General features: G+C 38.1%; 1 protein-coding gene across 7 annotated transcripts in view; it reads right to left on the reverse strand.

The window, feature by feature from the left end:
* Nucleotides 1-11,364, reverse strand: part of LOC149534233 (nitroreductase family protein) — a 110,619-nt gene extending 99,255 nt beyond the window's left edge. For all 7 annotated transcript variants that reach the window (XR_016356925.1, XM_089804248.1, XM_089804247.1 and 4 more), the window contains exon 1: nucleotides 9,617-11,364. Coding sequence is in view for 6 of the 7 variants with exons in the window: in XM_089804248.1 (XP_089660374.1) it covers nucleotides 9,617-11,260 (1,644 nt within the window). In the remaining variant the exon portion in view is untranslated. The remainder of the gene's footprint in view (nucleotides 1-9,616) is intronic.
* Nucleotides 11,365-11,608: the final 244 nt, after the last annotated feature.

The following is an 11,608-nucleotide window of genomic DNA, read 5'->3' on the forward strand; positions in this document are numbered from 1 at the left end:
CATCCCTTACAAGTTCCAACATGGTCAGATTTTAGACTAGGTAGATCGGTTACAATTTTCTCTACATAGGGTACAGCACGAAAATGACGAAAATCAAGGTGATCTAGCCTTCTATCTCGAATTTCATTTGAGTTTGACACTTCATGGTTTAAAGCTAGGTTTTGAGAGTTGTGAAGTTTATAAAACTTCCATCTCTCAAACCTATGGTGATTACATTCTTAATATTGGAATTCTTAGGCCAAGATAGAACTTTATTTTCTTGAAAGGTGACATGTTACCCTTGATCTACTAGGCCTGATATGGAGATCAAATTGCTCTTGATGCTAGGTACAAATAGTACATCTTTTAGTTGCAAGGTGACTCTGGTTTTCAATTTTATTGAACGTGTCATGATTCCTTTCACTAGATAGGTGAAGTTCTCCCCTATTATAACTTCAGTGGAGTGACTTTTAAAGGTTTCGAACTGATCTTTCAATCCAGTTATGTGAAGAGATGCTCCACTATCTATTATTCAAGTGTTCTTGTTAGTGTTTAGCTCACTTGATAATGCTAAAAAGAATAGTGAGTTTCTTCTTTGACTTCAGCTAGGGCAGCTTGAATTTTCTTTCTTTCCGGTCAGTATTTGTGAGTGTGACCAAATTTATCAAATTTGTAGCATTGAACTTTAGACATTTCTCTTTTCTTGTATGTTTGATTCCTCTTCCCCCTTTTTCATTTGAAATATTTTTTCTTTCCTTTATTACTTGTGTTAGTTTTAAGGGCTTGAATTTCTCCCACTTGATTTGGACTGATTCCTCTTGTAATCAGTCTTCATTCCTCTTGTGTACAGTCATTCTTAAGTTGGTCAAAGTTTGGCAATTCAGGTTGAGCACTAATTTCTCAGATAAATGATTCCCAAATACATAGGTAACCCTTTAAGGGCTATAAGGAATAATTCTTCGTCATCTACATTATTTCCAATGGTTGAAAGTTTATCTTTTAACTATGCAATTCTCATGAAATAAGATGTAATAGTCTCTCCTTTATTCATCTTGATGTATAGTAGTTGTTGCTTCAAGGTGAGCAATCTGCTGGTATTATTGGTCTCAGATGTATTTTGAATAGTCATGAACATCTCATAGGCAGTTTCAGATTTGATATGTATGAAGTATGTGATCTTTAACATAATCTATAATAATTTTCATAGCTTTATTATTATGCCTTTTCCAAATTGTTTTATCTGGTTCATTTTCAGGCATTGTTTTGTTTTCTTCTACGTACCCATCTAATTCAAGTTCTCGAAGGATGACCATTATCCAAATTTTCCATGACATGAAGTTTGTAGACCTTTTAGTGTATCCTCAAGCCTTACATGGTTCACCATGTAATGAACCATGCAAGTAGTTTAGAATTTTTTAAATAGGTTTGAGATTTTAGAGGAAGAAAAATATTTTAACTCTTATCAATTAAGCTCTGATACCATGTGAAGGAATAATGGATCTCTGATAGAGTAACTGTATGTAGGATTTTATAGAGTTTAACTGAAAACATGATATAACTGTGACTGATATATAATAATTCTGATCATTAATACTGATATTTGGGACTTCCTGATATAAAGCAGAGTAAGATATTTTATTCTGACTTGATAGAACTGTAGATATAACTCACTACTGGAGATACTAATCAGTGCCAATGTTATCGTTGATGTTCCCTTCAGCAGCAAGCATTTTATATTTATAAGGCAAGGTAAGGTTTTAGATAGAGACATGAGTCTATGTGGTTATTGCCACATAGGGTCTTGTCCCTACGTAGACTTTATAATCTAAATACAATAACATAACCGATCATTAGTTATGCTCTCACCTGTTCATTATAACATATTACCCATAAGATAACTTGACACCCGATTATAGTGCCTGATTAATTCAAGAAAAACATCGAGTATGTTATGAATGAGACCGGTCAGAAATTTGATAGCAAATTGCATAATTATGCATTAATTTCATTGTGTGTGTGTGTGTGTGTGTGTGTGTGCAATTATATGCAAATATACATATAATATACCATACTGATTTACTACATGCTTCAATTCAACTGAAACTAAATTTTAACAATACCTACTCGCAAAAGGTGGATCCACCATAACTACTCAAAGAGGGTGGATCGAGGGTTTTCACCTCAGACTTCTCCCAGAGAAGAATGTGTCTCCACCATACCTATTCGCAAAAGGTGGAACAACAGATTTCACCTTAAACTTCTCTTAAAAAGAAGAACTCATTAACAAGGGATTCACCTCAAACTTCTCCCTCTTGGAGAAGAGCTCATTAACAAGGGATTGCACCTCAAACTTCTCCCTCTCAAATAAGAACTCATTAACACAAAAATTATCTGAGTGGTCAGACTAGCTCTCAGTTGAGACTCCCTCTCAACCATCTGAACTCCTCATCCAAGATTGACTGTAATGAATAATCAGACTCCCTCTAAATGAAGACTCTCTCTTAGCTGTGGCAGCATTCTCACAACTTTGATTATCATGACAAAGTAAAGTTAATTCCTATGTACACCAAACACACTGCTACGTAGACTTTGAGTTGTTCAATATCCTTATGTTCGCTTGTTACGACACCTTATCTTCCTATAGGTTTGGTAGATGCTCTTTCTCTTCCTCCTTGTGATGTTACTACCTTTTTGGCAAGTGACCTATGCCAAATCAGATAAATATCCTCTCTTTGCATAAAGTTCAATACTTAGGAAAAATCTGAGTACACTAACGATGAGGACTGGGAAGATGGAGATCCTGTGGGCCTAGAGGCTTTCTCAGGCATCCCTGAAAAGGGACACATCTTACAAACCTCCTCACAAAAAACTCGATGCAAAGGGGGAGAAACAAAAAAGTGGGGCAGGAAAACAATCACACCTCGATTGGAAATTGTTGGATGTGCTTTGGGGCAGACCAAACTAAGATCAAGAAATGGGTATCACCCCTTATCCTAAGGATGATGAAGATTCTTTCTTTGAATGTCAGGGGGTTGCAATGCCCCTGACAAAGTTCATTTGATCCAAAGTTGCATTGATCAAACCCGACCAGAAATTATTCTTTTACAAGAATTAAAAGTGAGTGGACCGAAGTTGAATGTTTCTATCAAGCAATTTCATCATCGGAAATGCTCTCTTATTAAGGCTCAAGGAGCTTCCAAGGGATTGGGCTTGTTATGGAACCCCAAACTAAATGGTGGTTTCTATGAAGCAATTTCGTCATTGGAAATGTTCTTTTATTAAGGCCAAGGGAGCTTCTAGGGGATTGGGCTTGTTGTGCAACCCCAAACTAAATGGTCCAACTTCTACCACAAGTCTATCCAATTTATGGAAAAAACCATCGGACATACTTCAACGGCATAGGGATGGTTTTTTCATTCTAGGAGGTGATTTCAATTCAACTCTAGGACCGACTGACAAAAAAGGTGGTTCAGGTTAGGGCACTGCTAAACAAAGAAACTTCAGTGACTTTGTAATGAACAATAATCCGTTTGAGATGTTTTTTCAATCTGGGGAGATTACCTAGACAAAAGAAAGAAAAGCCTTTTCCAACATTGTAGAAAAGTTGGACAAATTCTTTATTGCTCGCAATTGGGCCACATTGCCCTAGTACATCTTGACTTGCATTCTCCTTGTTTCAAGGTCAAGCCACTTCTCTATTAGTTTACGCATTCTGAAGGGCTCCATTCCTGAACACTGCCTCTCCAAGTTTCAGAAAATATGGATGCACTCAGAAGGCTTTAAAGATTTTATCAAAAACTGGTGGACTACAATTGCACATTGGGACGGTAATAAATCTTTTATTTTCTTTAAAAAGTTACATTTTTTAAAAGAACAATTGAAAAGATAAAACAGAGTAGTTTTAAAAAATATCCTCACAGACAAGCTAAGAATCGAAGGGGAACTAAAGTCTTTAAATGAAAAGGTAATCATTGAAGGTATGACTAGTCTAGTTTTGAAGCAAAGAAAAAATTAAAAGAAGAGTACTCTGAAGTATTACAAAATGAAGAAACATTTTGGAGATACAAATCTAGAGAAGCATGGTTGCAATAAGGTGATAAAAACATCAAATTCTTTCATAATTCAGTAAAAAGCTAGACGAATTGTCAATTGCATATATTCTACTATGGAATCCACAAGCAAAACTTTAATTGATACACCGAGAAGATGCAAGATTCTTCACAAAGGGGTTCAGACAAGAGGCAATTCAAGATCATGACTCTACCTTGTATTAGTGAGGCACAAAACAGAATGGTGCTAAACAATGTATCCTTAACTGAAGTTAATGATGCCCTATTCGGAATGGGGGGTGACAAAGCGCCTAGACTTGATGGCTTCCATGCAGGTATTTTCAAAAGATGTGGGACATTTTTGTGCACAATATTTGGGATGTGGTTGAGGAATCTACACAAGGTCTTCATCCTTAAAGATCTAAGTAACACCTCCATCACACTAAAACCGAAGAAGAAAATTTCTCAAACCTTTAAAAAATATAGACCAATTGCATCATATAACACAATCTATAAGATTATCTCTAAAGTTATTGCAAATAGATTGAAAATTGTGCTACACTTGGCCATCTCCCCAAAACAAAGTTGATTTGCTCCAAATAGATCAATTTATGAAGCCATTATAGTGGCTCATGAGGCGATACATACTATCCAACAAGCACGTATAGAAAGAATGCTTGTCAAACTAGACATAGAGAGAGCTTATGACGAGCTAAATTACACTTTTCTCTTGGTTGTACTCCGAAGAATGGATTTTGACAACAAATGGATTGCCTAGATTGAATCATGTATAAGTACCCCCCAAATTCTCAACGTTGATCAATGGTAGTCCTGAAGGCTTCCTTGAGGGAACAAAAGGCATTCAACAAGGGGATCTTTTATCCCCTTTCTTGTTTATCTTTATGCCAGAAGCTCTAGGTAGGCTGATCACAAGTAAAAACTTTGTTGGAGGTTGGAAAGGTGTCATGCCGATTTTAAATGTGGATCATGTATCACACTTACAGTTTGTTAATGATACATTACTCTTTGTTGTCTCATCCCTTAGAGAAGCAAGAATGATGCGTAAAACCCTAGATACTTACAACTTAGCCTCCAAACAAAAAATTAATTGGCATAATATAGAGGCAACATTCTTACAGAAGAAAAAAGGAAAAAGTTGGGCTTCCAAGGACCTTCCAAGTGTGTATTTTGTACATGCAGAGGAAAACGTGGAGCACTTATTAGTCTCCTGCAAAATAACATGAGAATGTCGGTTAATGCTTCAAAGAAAATTTGGTTGGCAAGGTCCTTTACAACATGAACTCAACCAGATTTTTCAAGACTCACCAAAAAATCCCCCCAAGTCGTCCTTTTCAAGTGTATGGACCTTGAGCCCATCCCTCCTGATTTGGGAGACTTCGAAGGAACGTAATAAGTGGATCTTTCAGGACAATGGATCTTTCAGGACAAAAAGACACCTCTAGACAGATTAAAATTGAGCATCAATAATGCAATCCAAGAAGCAATAGGTGCAGCTGCTACAAGATTTCCCAATCCCTCACCCCTTTCACCCAGGGGCACAAGCAAATTCAAAAGGCTTGGCCTAGTCTAAAATTCAAACTCGTAAACAAGTGTTCTAGGGTTAATCACTCCCCCCTCCCCCACTCTTGAAGCGGTCCAATGCAAAAGACCCCAAAAAGGGTGGTAGATGTGTTACTTTGAAGGAGCCTCTAAAGGGAACCCAGGCCCTTTTGGACTAGGTTCCATAATGAAAGATGCAAAGGGGGATCTAATTGCTTGTGGAGGCAAACATCTTCTAGATGGAACAAATAATGTGGTAGAAACCGAAGCGGCTCTTTGGCAATCAGATCCTCAAAAATATAAGTATCAATGTTGCATATTGAAGGTAACTCACAAATAGTTATTGTACCATCTTAAAATGGGCACATTTCATTTTAAGACCTTTAAACCCTCCTTATTATCGTTTTGGTCTTCTTTTCTCTTTCTTCTTTCCATCTCATGCCTCTTCATCATCTCTCGCCTTTCGATGCGGTCTTCTAAGTGTTGCTTTGCTATCTTTCTGGCCATATCTCCTGGTAGGCCTGTTATCTTCCAGTTTCATCCGCACATCCTTTTGGGTTCCCTCCTCTAGGATTAGGTCGACTAGATTGACCTAGTCCAGTCAAGGTCAACTGGGTTGACCTTGTCCCTGGTGATCATGGGGTTTAGGGCTCAAAAGACCTCGAGTTTGCCAATTAATTTATTTTATTCCCCAGTCAGCCTAAGTTGTTTTCCCACCTAAAAACTTGTATATAAGGAGGCTTGAAGGCTTCATTTTTGCATCCACAATCTTCAAGTTTATACATTCACAAGACATCCACAACAAAAAAAGTAATCAAGGCGTCTTTCTTCAAGGAAGCATCTTCAATCATTCAAGTGTTGGCATCTCCTTCTTGCATTAAGCTTCTTCCTCCAAGGTGGTAGTGGAGTTTGGCTCTAAGGAAGAGATCTACCATTTCAATCCATTCAAAGTTCTTCTATGCCATGTCAAATACATTTCCATACATGAGCCTTTGGCTTCTTCGATTTCCTCTTTGGTTTCTTTGAGTCAAGGCTATTACATTTACATACTTAATCACATATCAAGTGCAATTGCATCGATAAAGGCAATTGTATCTTTCATTTGATATTACTTAGTCTCACTACATAAAAGCATTTCCTTTATCAATTATATTTCAATTCAAGGTTGATTCCTCAATCTAGGGCTTGACCAAGGCAAGCCCTCACCCAACAAACAACAAAAACCCTTCACTTTTTGTGTGTTGAAATAGGATAATAAAATTTCGCATGCAGGTCTGCAAATCACTCCCTAAGAGCTTTTAGCAGAAGTTGGTTCGACTTCGTTACAATGCCCCCGGTACATGTCAACCTCACGAGAATCCGACTCTCCAGATCGAGGGTTGATCTAGACCCTAATGCTTTTTTGGAAAAACAGTTTGTGGGTATTGTCCATTTCGTCGTTTCATTCAGATCTGGACAATCAAATATTCAAAAACAGACTCAGATCTGCGATTTTCGGACCCAAAATACTTACCTCAGATCTATATCTTAATTGGGCTGATTATATACACTTAGCATCTACATTTACATTATTTAATCAATTGGTTCAATTTTGCATACACATCATCCTATAACAGCCAAAGAGTGTATTTACTTGTATTACATTCTCCATAATTCAAATTTAGAATTGGCACCATTTCTCCTTTTGGGTCCTAGCTAATTCAATTTGGGTTATAAAGAGAAATCCTATTAGGAGATTCCCTCTTTCCCTCACATACATATTTGAATGGCTTAGCGGACTGAAAAGTGGAGATCTACATCTTATTAAGCTTCCCCCTTCCCCCCATACAATTATTAAAGCCATTATTAAAAAAGACATAGAAGCACAACATCACCAAAATTACATCTCCAAAATCAATGTGTTAACATCCTTGGAGGACTAAAAGATCTCACACATAAAAAGAAATGCGAACAAAGAGGCTGACACAATGTTCAATTTGGCTTTGGACCTTAACATTCTTGAAATTGACATTGAGAACTATTCTAATGTCAGCTTGGACGAATGAAAGAAACCCAACAATTGAATATTTTCTACTCCCTTAACTAGGCACGTTTCCCCGCTTATTAAAGAAACATGCAACCGATGAAGTTGAGGGGTTGTCGTTCTTCATAAAGTACTACAATGAATGTGATAAGTCTTAAATGCACTCCATCAATAACCACCTCCAAACATAGAGGTGTGTGCCCTCAAACTTATAAGCTTCTAAGTTGCAAAGGATTTTCAGAGAAAAACAGAGTGAGAGTTACAAAAAAATGGAAACCTCTTTTACCCTCCAGTGTACAAAACAACAAATCCCTTCCATAGACACAATTAAGAATGTGTTTGGACAAAATGTTCAATTTTACCCACAACAAACTTGCAGATGTGGTTGATTGGCTGTTTGGAAAGATGTTCTACCAGTTGAAAAATCTCTATCGCACCAATACGGAAATTTATTCCATGAATATGATATGGGCTCTACAATTGGGAGAAGGTAAGGACATTGTCAGGTTCAAGAAAAAATAATAATAAGAAAACGGCAACTGCAATAATTAAAATCAACCAATGATACTAAAGAATCAACAGCCCGACCATAGTGAAGAACACAAAAAGGCCCGACCATGAAGAACGAAGATATTAAAGAATCAACTGCACCCAAGAAATAGTCAATGACGTGTCAATATGTTATTGCAAAAATCTCTAATGAACATTCCTTGAGGGAACAAGAAATTGAGTTCATTCCAAATTGAGTCAAGGCCTCCATATAACTGACAAAAGTTACAAAGAAATACAATGAGACTCATAAAGTCACTGATGAACATAACAGACGTAAGACAGTACCATATCATGATGCCGCAGAAATTGCTTACAAGGATGCCAACACAGCATTATAAAGGCCATGTCATCACATGATGACTTTGATTACAATTCTGAACTTGACACAAGAGTATTATGAAGCCAAAACAGATGCATATGAATGGATGTCAGATATATGTAGAAGTCTTCAACAGAATTAGGAGCTCAATGAAGAACAGCTTCACTAGCATGCAAACAATATCACACAAACAGCTTCATCAGCAGCAAGATTGAGCTGAAGAAAAACATAGAACCTTTATGGGAAATGATCTCTCTTGCAGCTAGCCAAAACTTTAACATAAACAATCTGCCATATGTGCTACATTTTTGGGTATGTTTATGACACTGAAACAAATTGGATAATCTAGAAATTTCCAGTCACATGGAGGACAAACCCGAAGAGATTTTTTAGCATATGTCAAATTAACCACAAATCAGGCTGGGATCTATTTTGCAATATAAATTGCAGGCATAAAGATAACGGCTTTCAGTACTATCTTCATAATATTTTATCGGTTATAGTGGCTTCCAAATAGCTAGCATTGACTTTTCACCTTGTTCTCGTTGTCATGTACAAGTATAAAGAGATGCCCATTATACTTCTCTGCTCAATATGTTTACCCCACAAGAAGATTACATCGTAACCATCGTAATTTGTGATCGAACTGAAGAAGTTTTCCTAACCAACGCGTTATTTCAAATGATTGAAAAGATGCTAAAAAATAAGATTAAGTTAAGCATTCTACGTCAAGACCAGACTTGCTATTGAGCATTAAGCTCTTAACAGGTCAAATATAAATTTAAAAATGCTTTCCACCTTAAGATAAATATATCTCAATCATACTGATTTGTGTTTGAACTCGTGCAAAACCTTTGATATGTCCACTTCCAATCACGTTTGGTCCAGATATAATATTCTTATACAGCTAAAGTTGATATTGAGCTACTAATGTATCTTTATGTAATACTTCGGTTTTATGAATTGCATATTGATTGTAGCCATTACTATATTCATTTATGTTTATAGATGTTATCTAGATAAAACCTGTGTCTCAAGGACCAACCATAGAACCTACACAACACAGATGGAAAGTTTTTAAATGAACATGAATTACTCTTTTTAAATTAACACCATAGCTAGATATGCACGAACCTGATGACATGAAAGCCGCTTTGAAAGCTCACGGCAATCGCCGGCTACAAGTCTGTAAAGTGGTAAACCAGATGGACAACCGTCTGGTTTCTCCCACTCAAATTCTGGCCTCATGGCACTTTTAAGATCATTCAAATGATCAGAATTCCGCACTAAGAAGTAAATTCCCTTTTGAAGCCCTACAACTCTATGCACAAATAAAACCATGTGCAATTGAGCCCTCCAAGGAAGCGCCCTAAAAGGCAACTGCTGCTCTTCACCTTGACTCTCCTCCTGCCAGCCTGAAGGAATCGCCTTGGACATAAGTTGATAAAATGTATTCCTCTCCATACTATATCTCACATCCATGTCCACAGCACTGCGCCGCTTTCTAACCACTTCCCTCACACTACTTGGCTTATAGGCCGCCTCGGAAAAAATGCCCATCTTAGGCAATGAAGCAAATTTGATAGTGGATTCACCATCCACAATAGGCTTCTTGGCAGCATTTGCAGTTCTATAAATAATGTCCCAGCACACATGTTCTTTACTAAGAGCATTGCGGCGGCCCTTGAATTTAATACCTTCGAATTTAGCTACAACAGAACTCAAAAATCTGTAATCAATTTTCAACTCTGATGAAGACCGACGTGAAGTCTCTGCCTCGATTGAAGACCCGAACGAATGTTTCGCCGGGAAAACCGCTATGAGGCAATCACCATGCTCCCGCTCGAGCTCCGGCATGTAACCCTTCAAGGGCCCATCAGAAACACTCAGCTCTTTCTGTCCTGCTAAACCCAATAAAATCTCGACCTCACGATGACCCAGACCATCAATTAACCTGGTATCCCAACCCAAAACAGCGGCAGCAATCGAAACCGCCCCAATTGCATGACCCACATCATGGTTGCAGTAACGAAAAGCCCGTTCTCCATACTTCCACGCTTCTCTCCAGAAAATCGAACTCAAACCAACGAAAAAACTGTTTTCAGGCAATCCCCTGCTCAATTCGGCCCATAAATTCAATGGTACTTCTGCTCGTATCTCCAGAGCGTGCTCCTTGGGGGCATAATGGGCCACAAAGGCGGATTCAGAAATACCACTAATTGGCCCGCTAACTATATATCCCTCTGTAGGATGAAGATTACCGCTACTGGGGTTAACTCTTAGTGACCACGTAGAATAACCCGTGGTTTTCCAGGCAGAGAGCGCGAGACTGTCGTAAAAGAGCTGTGATACGGAAGATTTGTCGAGCGGTTTTGCAGCAGGGAATTGCAGGAATAAGTGGTGGTATGGCAGCTCATCTGCTTTGGTTTTGTCGGGCGGCAAATGGATGAGAGGAACCAATGGGGCGGATTCGTAGCGCCGAAACGGGTTTGGCTGATTTGCCCAGTCGAGGCCGTGCGGACCGCGGGCGTATTTGCGGAAGGAATGCTTCGTCTGTTCGTGGTATTTAATAACTGCTGATTGGTTTTCAGTGAGAGTGAAAGGTTGCTGCTGCTGTTGTTGGGCGGCAGAGGATGTCATGGTGGTTGTTTTGCGCCTGGGGAATTGGCAGGAGAGGATGATATTTTGGAATGGGACACTGGTGCGGAATAAGGAGTGAACGCAAGGGCAGTGGCAATGGCGTGTGCGTAAGGATGAAGCTGCATTTGTCGCAGCCATTTAGAAGCAGAATGAAGAATCAGCATGGTAATGAATTGTTTTGTCAAACGTTCGAATTGGGGTCTAGAGATGTCGAGTCCTCGATGGATCGAACGTCTCGAAATACATATTGCCCACGAAAACCTATTTATATTGTAACTCAATTTCTTTAATTTAATTATTTACTTATTTTGGTATTGGAGAAATTGTGTAACTCAATTTTTTAGTTCCTTCTATTTTTTCTCATAATTTAATAATTTGTAAAATTACTTCAATCTCAAATTCCAATTGGTGCATACCTTAAACAATAGAGTTTCCCTTTTTTTTTTGCACCAACATTAAGGTAGTTTTTGTTTTTTTAAGGAGATC

Source organism: Cupressus sempervirens, chromosome 10 (genome assembly GCF_028749045.1).
Source record: "Cupressus sempervirens isolate cs-2001-9-10 chromosome 10, ASM2874904v1, whole genome shotgun sequence".
Taxonomy (NCBI): Eukaryota; Viridiplantae; Streptophyta; class Pinopsida; order Cupressales; family Cupressaceae; genus Cupressus; species Cupressus sempervirens.